The following is a 12270-nucleotide window of genomic DNA, read 5'->3' as shown; positions in this document are numbered from 1 at the left end:
CAAGCTGGGATTTAGTAGCCGCTTGCTCTGGGATGCCTTTCCACACCTCGCCACTTCCCAAACTGTCTACTAGCGATTTACAGCACCTAAAACTTAGTGAAGAAAGGTATTGATGATATTGGGCACTTTCATCGTGAAAGCCAATGTCATATTTTTTTTTAAATATAGCACAAAAATGTGGTGCATTGATCGTACAAATTTTGAGAATAAGAGAGAGTGTGAGAGAGAGAGAGAGAGAGAGAGAGAGAGAGAGAGAGAGAGAGAGAGAGAGAGAGAGAGAGAGAGAGAGAGAGCACTTGTCTTATTTTAATCTGTGGCTGAACAACATACTCGTTTGATTTTGATCAAAGAAAAGTCCGTAACTAACAATATGAAATAAATAATAAAATGGGAGGAATCCCACCCGTTTTAAGTTAAAGAAATATCATTTTAACAGCTTCTTAAATGAGTGCAAACTTGCACTTCTTGTTGCGCAATCTCTTTTCAAATTACAATCAACCATTTATTGATCAGTGATGGTTTTAACAGAATCTAGTAGTAACTGTAACTTTTCTTCCATCACCAGCCCAATTGTTTAATACCGTCCTGTCATTTGTTAATCAGCTATTGCGTTTCAAAGTTCGGGACTGGTCAACTACTGCATACAAAATACTAACATTTCACAGGGTACCTGGCTCCTGAAACTCATGTTTGCGTAGTGATGCTATGCAGTTCTAAACATCCAGGTGATGCTTCAATGAAACGTAGAGAGAGAGTGGGCTTGATTCCTCAATCGTTTTGTTAACAGACTGCAATGTATTTTCCCCCAATGATGCATTCAAGGTACAAAACTAGTTTATAGAAAAATGCACTTTTGATGAACAGTGAATGATTAAAACAGCAAAGCAACAAAAACACGTTCGAACCCAATAATTCTTGAATGAAAAGGAGGAATATGTAAAACTGTCTAATTGTAAGCAGCAACGGAGGAAAGATCGGGCTATCTAATGCACCATCTCTGGGGGAAAAGAAAGAAAAGAAAAGTGAAAAGCCAGCGGGGAAATTTACCGGCGGCCTTGGCGCTGCCTCAGACAGAAAACAAATAAAAAAGATCCAATTTTAATTTTTATCAAGGCTCACATCGGATCGCTGCTTTATCTCTGTTCACATCGGCTTTCTCAGAGAATACTGACGTTTTCACAACAGAATTAAACAGGAAGTCTCGGCTACAGTTAAGTCTGCCAATGCGAGCCTAAGTATTTATATGAGAACATTGCAGTGTATTTTTTTTTTTTTAGTGTGACACACACGGGGGGGGGGGGGGGGGGGGGAGTTGTGTCATTTGCACTGCAAGGTAAATTCTGTAAGATATACTAAAACGCAATATATTGTCTGCTCTAAAAAGGCACAATAAAACTCTGCTACTGTAGATTAAAATCATGCATTATAGTTGGATTTTGTCCTGTTTATGAACTTTTAGGATGGAGCGGTCCCTATGGAGCATTACAGGCGATTTTCTTGTCTTCTGTTCGTCTGACAAGTTTGACACCGAGCAAATATCGCATACGACAAAACAACAAGTGATTTCATCTGACTTACGCTTTATCTGTCGGGGTTTGCTCTGCTTTCTCCTGGACATTGTGGCTTTTCCTGGGACCAGGATCCCGGTCGACCGGACCGAGAGGCGGAACAGCGTGCAAAGTCTTCTCGCTTCTGCTTGTGTTCGACCTGCGCCGTTCCGTAGCTGAAACTCGTCGCTCGGGTCAGAGACTAAAATCTACATGACCAGCTTGCACTTTGAGATCTTCTGCCACGGCAGCTTTCCTACCTGTGGCTCCGTCCTTTTACTATCCTCCTTCCAAAACGTGTCCACGACACCTCGCCTTTTACTGCTAACGTTAGTCCACGTTATTATTCCGTGCCTTGCCAGGCAACGATGCCGAATGTTTGGATAAGAACTCGTGTAATGTCAGATCGTTTGTTCATCGGTCCGCCTATTTGTCCGTCTTCACCGGCACTCAAGCAGGGTACAGTGCCACTTATCCAACCACCACACTGTCAAGTCGGCGTACTATTTGCCCGCCCCTTATTTGTGACGTAAGATGTCGCACTCCTCTCCGATTGGTTGAAACTTCATGCACTTTATATTACATTACAAACACGCACATTATTTCTCTTGAATGGCCTGTCTTTCATTTTTTTTAAAAATCGAACCTATTTTGGCCTCGCCTGGTATTTCTGTTTTAAACCACACACTTGTTGTTATTTTTAATTTTTAAATATTACTTTATATTATACATTATATTACTTTTATTTATTACACTATAGCCTATACGTTTAAAATTTGACTGCATTGTATATGAGATATCATTTATTTCTATATACAAATGCAAATTGTTCTTCAAGCATATAAGCATAGCATAATATTATGTAAATATTGGTTAGCTCAGTGTAATCATATATTCGGTTAACCCAAATGAAGGTGTAACCAATTCCCTCTCAGTACAGTAAACAGCGATCTGGGAGATAGATAGTAGTCCTTTACTCACGAATGGTCGGGTCACAGTTTATTTCAGTTTGGAAGATCCAATGCTGCTATCTGGCGGTCAACCTTTAGACTACGTGAGAGTCATTTTTTGCTCGTGGCCTCCATCTGTAGGCGTCAAAGTATCATTTCATTTCAAGCAACTTGTAAATAAATACCCAATGAACGCAATCCTTAATAGCATCCCAGTAAATCAGTTCTTGCAATGTATTAATTTAATTTAAGCCTCTTCCAACTTAGTTACTACCTATCACCTTTTATGCACTTGCTGGCAAATACACTGTAACTAGAAGCTTTACTGCAGCTGTGGAGCAGAAGAAAACCAGATGATAAAAAAAAGTTTTTTATATATATATTTTTTTTTCAAAAATACACTCGCATGCTACAATCCACTACTATCTGGTGGAATATGAAAATGTTGATTGCTGTTGACTGAGAATGGTGTTAATATATATAAAACTAAAGCTGGCAAGGGTGAAGCTATGGAGGTAGATTGGGTTCAAGTTTTGTACTTGAAAAAACAAAATTTGTTCTTGAAAAAATAAAACTTGAAACTGATAATAAACGTGTTGAGCTTGAAACTTGAAAAAAAGAAAAAAAATAATTCTAAATAAAAATACTTGCATGAAATGTTTGATGGAGTTGAACATAGTTTTGCTTTGCTTTGGTAGTTTTTTTTTAATAAACTATTTTCAGGTTTCATCTCCATTTATTTTCCAAGTTTCACTTCACACACTAGTAAAATGTCGTGTTCTCACACACACAACTGAAATGCTTTCAGACACACGACTGAAATGCTTTCACACACACACACACAAGTAAAATGCTTTCACACATACAAACTGAAAAGCTTTCTCACACACAAGTAAAAGGCTCTCACACACACTACTGAAACCCTCTCATAAATACGACTGAGATTTCAGTTGAACAGGAAGGTGTTTCAGTTTACAGATTTTCTTGATTGCTTTGACCTATTTGAAGAAACTGGGAACCTCTTAGTCTTCATCATCACCATCTCAGCAGAGCAGAAGACACCTCATGCAAGTGTGTTAACCCTTTGTCATTGGATTGACACAGCTTTCCCACCCTTTTGCAAAACAGTTACAATTTTTATTGATTATTTTGACGCAGCCGTCAACACAAAAGTGAGTTTAGTGTATCGTGTTTATAAAATCATAAGAAAAGCTGCGTGGGACACCTACTATTTCTTGTGAAAGTTATGGTCAAATTCCAAATTGTATGACTTCAGGGGCGTTCAACTTATGGTTACACCATTCATAATAACAGCACAGAGTACACTCTTGGTATAAACACAATTTCCACCTTGTAGCTGTCTTCAACCAATAAGTTTAACATGACCTCAGCAAACTTAAAAAGAAACAAACATGAAAAGATGTAGCCTATAGTTGCGTGATTGAATTGCCCTTGTCTAGTCATTGGTAACGGATTCTACTTAGAATTTTGGAGCTTGGAGTGGTTAAAAAACAGGGTTTGTCATTCACAACTGCGGTCAGAGTACTGTTTGTTCAGTGGAGGTCAAATCAATCAAATCAATGGAGAATTTGAGCAGCGGTGTTTGTGACGTTAAAAGTCGAAGTGTGTGTGTGTGCTTAAATTTAAGGGGGATTCAAGAGGACCAGAACAAAAACAGGACTAGCATTCTTAAAGTGCCTAGTTTAGGGTACATTCAGGATGAGAATAATACTCTTCATTGCTTATCTGCTTTGTCCTGTAGCACTGAAAGCACAGGAATCACAAGGTAAGGTGCTTTAACTAACCTCTGTTCACTTTGCATAGTCAATGGAAAATTTCATAAAACTGTAAAAAACTGTAAAAAACAAAACAAATGCACAAAAAAAATATATATATATATACATATATAGTATGTGCATTTAGAAGAGGATTAACTGTCTTTCACCCTTTTATAGGAAGAAGCATTGACCCTGTGGTCTCACTGACAAATGGCCAAATAAGAGGAGAAATTGTGTCTGTAAAAGGAACAACGATAAAAGTCAAACAGTTCCTGGGAATACCTTTTGCCCGCCCTCCAGTGGGGCACCTCCGACTGGCTGCCCCCAAAGATGCAGAGCCTTGGGAGGGGATCAGAGATGGCACACGCCAGCCTCCTATGTAAAATTTAATAACCACTTAATCATGAATCGACAGAAAGCATTACAAGATTTGCTTAATACAGCTTATAGATCTGACTTTCCCTTCTTTTTTCTCAGGTGTATTCAAGACTCTGATATAGTTGTGAATGTTTCCAGAATGATGTCAGTGGAATACGCTCCACCAGAACTTTCAGAGGATTGTCTATATTTGAATGTATACACTCAAGCTGAGGCAAAAAGAGATGACAAACTGCCGGTAGGTTTAAGACATTGCACATAAATTCAGTGAAAACTTTCCTCGAAAGAAATGAAAACACATTAAATGAGCTGAAATCAACACATTGCTTTTATTATCAAGGATTTTATCTCGATCCGATATGCAGCTTGAAACAAGATACATTTTGTGGGAATCCACTCAGTTTTCATGTGAGCAAAAGTATTAGTACATTGATTAACGCAGCACTAAATGTCTGATCGAGAGCTGGACCAACAAGAACTATTAGTGACATCAGCAACAAGATCCTCAAGATCAGACTGAAGGAATCGCAATCTGCTGTTTCGGGAACGCTTCATTGACAAAAGTACTAAAGCTACGACGAATGGGTTGGATTACATTTTCGTATGACCAAAGCATTAGAACTTTAGAAGTTCCTTTGTAGTTAGAACTATACTTGGCTAATGTAAATAAAAAATAAAAAATAGAAACTAACTAAGATAGATAGATAGATAGATAGATAGATAGATAGATAGATAGATAGATAGATAGATAGATAGATAGATAGATAGATAGATAGATAGATAGATAGATAGATAGATAGATAGATAGATAGATAGATAAATAAATAAATATACTGTTCTCTTATTGTCAGGTAATGGTGTGGCTCCATGGAGGTGGTCTAGTAATGGGAGCTGCCTCTCAGTATGATGGTGCGCCAATGACTGCTTATGAAAATATAGTGGTGGTTATCATTCAGTATCGCCTCGGCATTCTGGGATTCCTAGGGTAAGACATCATCTTGTTCTTCACCTATGGTCAAAGAAATGTTCCTAATAATAAGCACAACAGTACGTACACTACTGTTCAAAAGTTGGGGTCACTTAGAAATGTCCTTCTTTTTCAAATAAAATCACTATTTTTTCAATGAGGATAACATTAAACTAATCAGGAATACACTCGATCCATTGTTAATGTGGTAAATGATTATTCCACTGCAAACATCTGGGTTTTAATGCAATAGCTACTACATAGAGGCCCATTTCACATACATTTCCAGCAACCAGTGTTGTAATGGTCCGTTGTGTTTGCCAATTGTGTTAGAAAGCTAACGGACGATTAGAAAACCCTTGTGCACTTATGTTAGTTTTCATGGAAAACACTCAATTGTCTGGGTGACCCCAAACGTTTGAACGGTAGTGTACAAGATGTTTTGTTCATTCGTACTTGCTTTGGTTTTGTATGGTCACTCATTTATTGTCCTGTTGGTTGGTGAAGTTTCCAATATGTTTTTGTGGTGAAATTACCTGAATAAAGGCAACACTGCATTCCAACAGAACTGGAGATGAACATCTGCGGGGAAACTGGGGTTTCTTGGACCAGCTAGCAGCTCTGAGGTGGGTGCGGGAAAATATTGAGGCCTTTGGTGGTGATCCTCAAGCTGTTACCGTTGCTGGAGAATCTGCAGGTGGCATCAGTGCTTCTATACTGGTAAAGAAAATAAATTGCAAAGAGAAAATCACCAATATAACATTTTAGTAGGCTACTTGTCTTTGAGGCAGAGTTTTCCAAGTGTTTTTCTATATCATTTTTCTTTCTTTCTAATGACTTGGCATTCAGGTGATTCCTTTTCTAGCTTTGGGAAACACTGTCTCACGGGGCGTGCTTAAAAACGACAGAGACACCGGAATGAGGATGCTGGCGTTGGGTCAAAATGCTCCTCCTATGACTTGGTTAATTTGATAATTTTCACATCTATATTATTGATCCGTCTACATGTGTTGGTGTTATTTTTACAAATTATAAAAGTATTAATGGCTTGCTGTCCTTGAGCATGCTATATTAATAGTTGAACACACTTGACATTTTTTAGTCACCTGAAAAGTGATGATTTTGGCGGTATGAGGATTACGCCTGATGCCAGCAATATATTTCTTTTAAATATGAAAGTCATCATGCTAACTATGGACAGTTCAGTCAAACAAAAAATAAGAATGACTTTGCTACCCTCCCTTCTCATCGAGAAAATTGTTCTAGTGCATTAAAAACGTCGTTTGCACGGTTTGCACATTCGTGTTCTTACTTTTCGTTCGCCCCAAAAACCAAATTCTTTCGGTGCATGACCAATACATGATATGGGAAACGACCGTTTGAGGGGCACAGAAATGACATTATGCATCAGGCCACAATTTGGATAGCGGCCAGCCTGTTGTGTATTGATTTAATCAAAGGTATTTTTTCAGACTCTGTCTCCGCTAGCTAAAGGATTGTTCCAAAGGGCAATTTTTCAAAGTGGAGTTGCAACAGTTGGAACCTACATTAGCAACCATTCATCGGGTCTTGTCAAGGTATGTGACCTGAATCTTGCTTTTATTAGTTCTGAGTCGAACATTTGAATCATGTTTCAAACCAAAGGTATGATCATTATTGTGGCCTGCTTAAATCACAATAATGTTCAGGGTGACACTCTTGTAAGATCACTCTGACATCTTGTACACGAATAATTTTAACCGTCTTTTTCGTGGTTCCCATTGACAAAATTCACATGATTTCAAAACCCATTTATGTACTGGACCACTTTGGTCCGTGGTCAGTGTATTTCATTTATTGACATTTGAATTTGTACGCGGGCCGGGCGGAACAAGCCGGTATAAACTGTCGGACGGTCATACTAAATTACATAATTTGTGCCACCACTTAGACCTACTTTTAGTGAGTCAAAAAAGTAGTCTATTTTCATTTATTGACATTTGAATTTGTACGCGGGCCGGGCGGAACAAGCCGGTATAAACTGTCGGACGGTCATACTAAATTACATAATTTGTGCCACCACTTAGACCTACTTTTAGTGAGTCAAAAAAGTAGTCTATTTTTTGTCACCAAATTGGATGGATAGTAAACAAAATTTGCCCTGGCATGAAATTGAAGGTGTGCATGTGTAATGTATTTTGATTATGTCAAGCTCTCATTGAGAAAATATTGCCAATTTGTTCTCATCAAATGTTTATCTACAGTTGGAAGAGGCATGGTTTTAATCTCATTGATATCAGTTTCCCTGCACTTTTTTCTCTTTATCTTGCCATGACACATGTTGTGCCTAAATTGTGCCACTTAAGAGCAAAAAACAACATTGTGTAAATCCAGCCTGAGTGACAATCACATACTAGCAGTGCCGAGATTTAAAAAAAATGAAGTAATAAGTAACATATGCAGTACGTAATGAATGAAAATGACACAAAATGGCAAAAATAAACAAATCAAATAACACATGCATGTCATTTTCTTTGGAATATTTAAATTTGCCGTTTCCTCACAACACCAGATTGTAGCCAACCTGACTGGATGTGACGACAATACATCACAGGAACTGGTTCAGTGCTTGAGAGGAAAGAGCAAAGAGGAGTTAGTTGATGCAACTAAAAAGGTAAATTGCACACATGCAGTATGTCGAAGCAAAAAATCGATTTGAATGGAGTATTTTTAACACTGGGTTTAGATGAAAATTTACCTGGGAGGCGTGGTAGATGGCGTCTTTCTGACGAATACTGCTGAGGAGCTTCTAAAGAGAAAAGAAGTAATGGCAGTTCCAGTTATGATGGGAATAACCAACCATGAGTTTGGGTGGATTCTGCCGCAGGTAATACATTTCATTCCAAATATTAAAATGATTCACAATTATAAATGCAATTATCTTAAAATGGATGTCAAACAATTCATTTAAATTGGAACATATTTTTAATGTGGTTTGCAGAGTTTTGCTCTTCCTGGCTGGGAGAACGGTATGACCACAGAGTCTGTGATGGCAGTGGTGAAAATGTTCAATCCTGAAGGGGTGAGCTCCATGAAATTTGTTGTGAAAATTCTAATGACAAAAAAAAGACTTTTCTTCAATTTGTACAAAGTTTTCGCACTTATTACTGAATTTGAATTCCTTACCCCCCAAAAAAATCCATATTAGGACATTATTTACTCAGCATTTCTTGCCAGATTCAAACATTCCACTTCCAACACAAATAATTTTATCCGTCTTATTTGTTGTTCCCACTGACAAAATTCATATGATTTCAAAAGCCAAAACTTAACATTTTTACATATTCACTTCCAGGTTCCGCATTTTTTGACTGATTCAAACCATTCCAACTTCAAGTTCAACTCAGTCCAAATCATTGTATGCCTATATCATTCCATATCGTTCAATACCATTTGACATCATTTTATATTATCCCAAATAATTCCATAATTATTCTCAGCCTTCATATGCATTTTTTCCCGACATACATTTATTTGGGTTGACAGTCATAATGGCCCTCCGAAAGAAGCTATGACTACAATGCGGCCCGTGAAAAAAATGAGTTTGACACCCCTGGTTTAAAGGTTTATCGCCAACTCTGTGTGGCGGGCCTTGATGACGATGTTTCAGTTGCTGATTGCGCCTCTGGGTTTACCTTAATTCTTGACCTTTGGTAAAGCAAGTGTAGTTCCCTACCAGAATGAAGGGAGCACGGTCATCGTCTGTTTTGATGAAAACAATTCTTGACACTCATGTCGATTAGTCAGCTTGGAAAATATGAACATTACCTAAACACTTCTATTTGTTTTCCCTAATCAAGGGGAGCAGTTCCCGGAATTTGTTTTTCCTTGGCACCGGCGATAAAGTTGGTTAGTGTAGTGTTTAAAACGAGATAAGGAAATCCTTTAATGATGCCGAGGGGGGAAACCCAGGGTCATAGTAGCACACTGGACACAACAGAGTCTTGTGATTAAAAAAGAAAGAAAAACACAAAACACCACAGGGCAAAAAAGGTGGAGGCTGCACAAACATTAAACTTTAATGTCAAGTATGGGGCAGCAAAATATCAATATAAAAGTTTTTTTATTTTTACTTACGTAATTTGAATGACATCAATGTACTTTGGCGTGAATGTTAAGCTCTCATCAATTTTGTTTCACATTATACGTAAACATAAATGTGAACTAATGCACCAGCCCTTCTTTTTGGTTTAGGGCTCTTTAGCTAACGGACTCATTGTGGATGAATACCTGAAAACTGCCAAAACTCCACATGATATTAGAAACAAATTCACTGAGCTCATGGGAGACCTCCTGATGACGCTACCTGTTGTCAAAGTGGCAGACTACCTCACAGGTCAGAAATAGCTTTATTTATATGTATATTATTGATATTAGCACTGTTTATTTTAATCTGTGTGAATCATTGAGTTAAGAAATATTTCAGGCGTGCCTCTTATCTACAATAAACAAATGATGACAAGGTCATTGACAGTAATGACAAATTTCTTTAGCTAGTACATCCTTTGATTGACCTTGTCCATCCGTATCTAAATTGTCTTTCATGTTTAGATGCCGGCAATCCAGTTTACATGTATGAATTTGGATATTGTGCTGGGATACACAAAGACTCCAGGCCCGATTTCGTGAAGGCAGATCATGGTGACGATGTCGGCTTTGTGTTTGGCGGATGTTTCTGGAGTGGAAGTGTAAAAATGATCGGTATGTTGCATATAATATACTATCTGTCATTCATAAAATACTGTGCAGGCTAAGTGATGACAAGTAGAATGAATCTCACATGCATCCAAAAAACTTTTCACAGTTTCTTACGTTTTTGTTGCTGAGTGACAGTTCTTTGGGTATGAGGTTTGTATTTATTCAGGCCAATGTTATTTTTGCCTCATGTTATTGTTTTCTGTTTGACTTATCTGATTCCCTTGGATGTATTTTCAGGAAATATTAGCAAAGAGGATGAACAACAGTGTTTAACTATCATGAAATACTGGGCGAATTATGTCCGTGCTGGGTAAGTAAGAATGCGATAAAGCTAGCTAGAATTCCACCCATCCGTTTATTGATCTATCCACTATTATACCCATGGTAACGATTTCTTGGGCGTAACCAAACAAACAACCAAAAAACAAAAAAGAAGCAGAATCAAAAGAAACATGAACACTAAAGTGATGAAAAGTTTTTCAGTGGGGTGGAAAGGTGACACAATATCTGTGAGAGTGACCACGTGCGCACATGAACAGGTGGAAAGTGGAGGGCCACATGTGCACATGCACACGTGTGAGCACACAGTCATATTTGCTTGTACCCTTCTCTCTAAGTGACTGTTTATGACACCATGCGCAGTCAGGGTTACTTAAAATAAAATACACAAATGTACAGAACCTTGCTCAAATACGCTCACAACAGGAAAGGTCTATAAGTAAAATCTAAAAAGCAATGTTTTTCTCATCCTAATTGACTTTTCTGTCGCTTTTGTTTATTACAGTATCTCATTTCTATTACATGCACTGATGTGCTAGCTAACAGCCAATCAGACTGATCAATTGTCACTGACAGGCTCAGTCGACGCCGTTTTGCATACTGCGATCCGATGCCTTGTTCATTCAAATCGTATCTAAAAAGCAGAATCGCATAATTATCTTTTGATTCTTCACATTTGTAAACATTTCTTTTTCCTGCTTGTATTATGAGTGTGCTAGTCAAGATTGGTGTATGTGTGAAACCTGATTGTGAATGGTAAACAATGACTTCTCTGCCATGTTGGTAGTTTAGTACGTTAGTAATGGTTTTGAGTGGTGTGGACTGTAAAAATCAAATGACTGATTATTTTATAGTTTGCACAGAATACTAAGATTTTCAGATGTGGATGATGCCCTTTAGAATAAATAAACAAATAAAAAACTAATAAAATACAAACAAACAAATAAAAAACCACATGAATGAATGAATGAATGAATGAATGAATGAATGAATGAATGAATTGCAATGATGTTTTTTTTCCCCTTGTGTTTCTCATTAGCTCACCCAATGGCCCAGGGCTGGTGGCTTGGCCTCAGTATGACAGGCAGAAGCAGGAGTACATGGAGCTTGACGTGAAGCAAACTGTAAGAGAGAAACTGAAGAAGGACAGAGTCCATTTTGCAACGGTCACTCTGCCCCAGAAAGTGGAAATGATAGCTGCAGATGCTACATCTGGAAACTGAACTGGTTGTAGTGTCCTTTTTTACTACTTGACGACGAGAGATTTGCTGGCCGGTGATCTGCGACCTGGAAACTGTGATGTCATTTTCAGTTGACAGTTGGCAAAATAGATGGATAGAAACAGAAAGGATTTTGCCTCTTTAATTCATATTCCACAAACAAAACATTGATCAGGACACCGTGTTTTGACTAGTTTGGCTGCATAGAACATAATATCATAAAGAAAATTTAGGGGTCGACTTCAATTTTTCAATATGTTCACTTGTCTCCACAGTACTCAAGTATGTAATAAAAACATCCATCCATGGTTTAAAACATCCCGGAGAAATAAAGGAACTTGACAAAGTCATAGTTTCCTGCTGTGCATTTATGTTTTTAATTTGTACATGTACAGTTACCGTCCATACAATATA

At 37.9% G+C, this 12270-nt stretch overlaps 2 protein-coding genes across 3 annotated transcripts in view; one reads left to right on the top strand and one right to left on the bottom strand.

The window, feature by feature from the left end:
• zfpm1 (zinc finger protein, FOG family member 1) overlaps positions 1–2027 on the bottom strand; it is a 75630-nt gene extending 73603 nt beyond the window's left edge. For both annotated transcript variants that reach the window (XM_037254649.1, XM_037254650.1), the window contains exon 1: positions 1579–2027. In XM_037254649.1, coding sequence (XP_037110544.1) covers positions 1579–1618 — 40 coding nt within the window. In that variant the 5' untranslated portion in view covers positions 1619–2027. The remainder of the gene's footprint in view (positions 1–1578) is intronic.
• A 2024-nt stretch (positions 2028–4051) lies between these two features.
• Positions 4052–12204, top strand: ces3 (carboxylesterase 3). Its single transcript, XM_037254651.1, has 13 exons — positions 4052–4283; positions 4453–4654; positions 4753–4891; positions 5505–5638; positions 6187–6340; positions 7093–7197; positions 8172–8273; positions 8346–8486; positions 8601–8681; positions 9854–9995; positions 10211–10360; positions 10595–10667; positions 11676–12204. Exons 1-13 carry the CDS (start codon positions 4217–4219, stop codon positions 11857–11859), a joined length of 1674 nt encoding a protein of 557 aa, XP_037110546.1. The 5' UTR covers positions 4052–4216; the 3' UTR covers positions 11860–12204.
• The last annotated feature ends 66 nt before the right edge of the window (positions 12205–12270 follow it).

The sequence above is a fragment of the Syngnathus acus genome, chromosome 6 (assembly GCF_901709675.1).
Source record: "Syngnathus acus chromosome 6, fSynAcu1.2, whole genome shotgun sequence".
NCBI classification, from domain to species: domain Eukaryota; kingdom Metazoa; phylum Chordata; class Actinopteri; order Syngnathiformes; family Syngnathidae; genus Syngnathus; species Syngnathus acus.
This window is presented reverse-complemented; position numbering and strand designations above follow the sequence as displayed.

Excerpts from the sequence above, each read along its gene's own strand:
- ces3 (XM_037254651.1), top strand. The coding sequence starts at position 4,217 with ATGAGAATAATACTCTTCATTGCTTATCTGCTTTGTCCTGTAGCACTG. Across the intron at positions 5,639-6,186 it reads GGCATTCTGGGATTCCTAGG|AACTGGAGATGAACATCTGC; the intron begins GTAAGACATCAT and ends GCATTCCAACAG. Across the intron at positions 10,668-11,675 it reads GCGAATTATGTCCGTGCTGG|CTCACCCAATGGCCCAGGGC; the intron begins GTAAGTAAGAAT and ends GTTTCTCATTAG.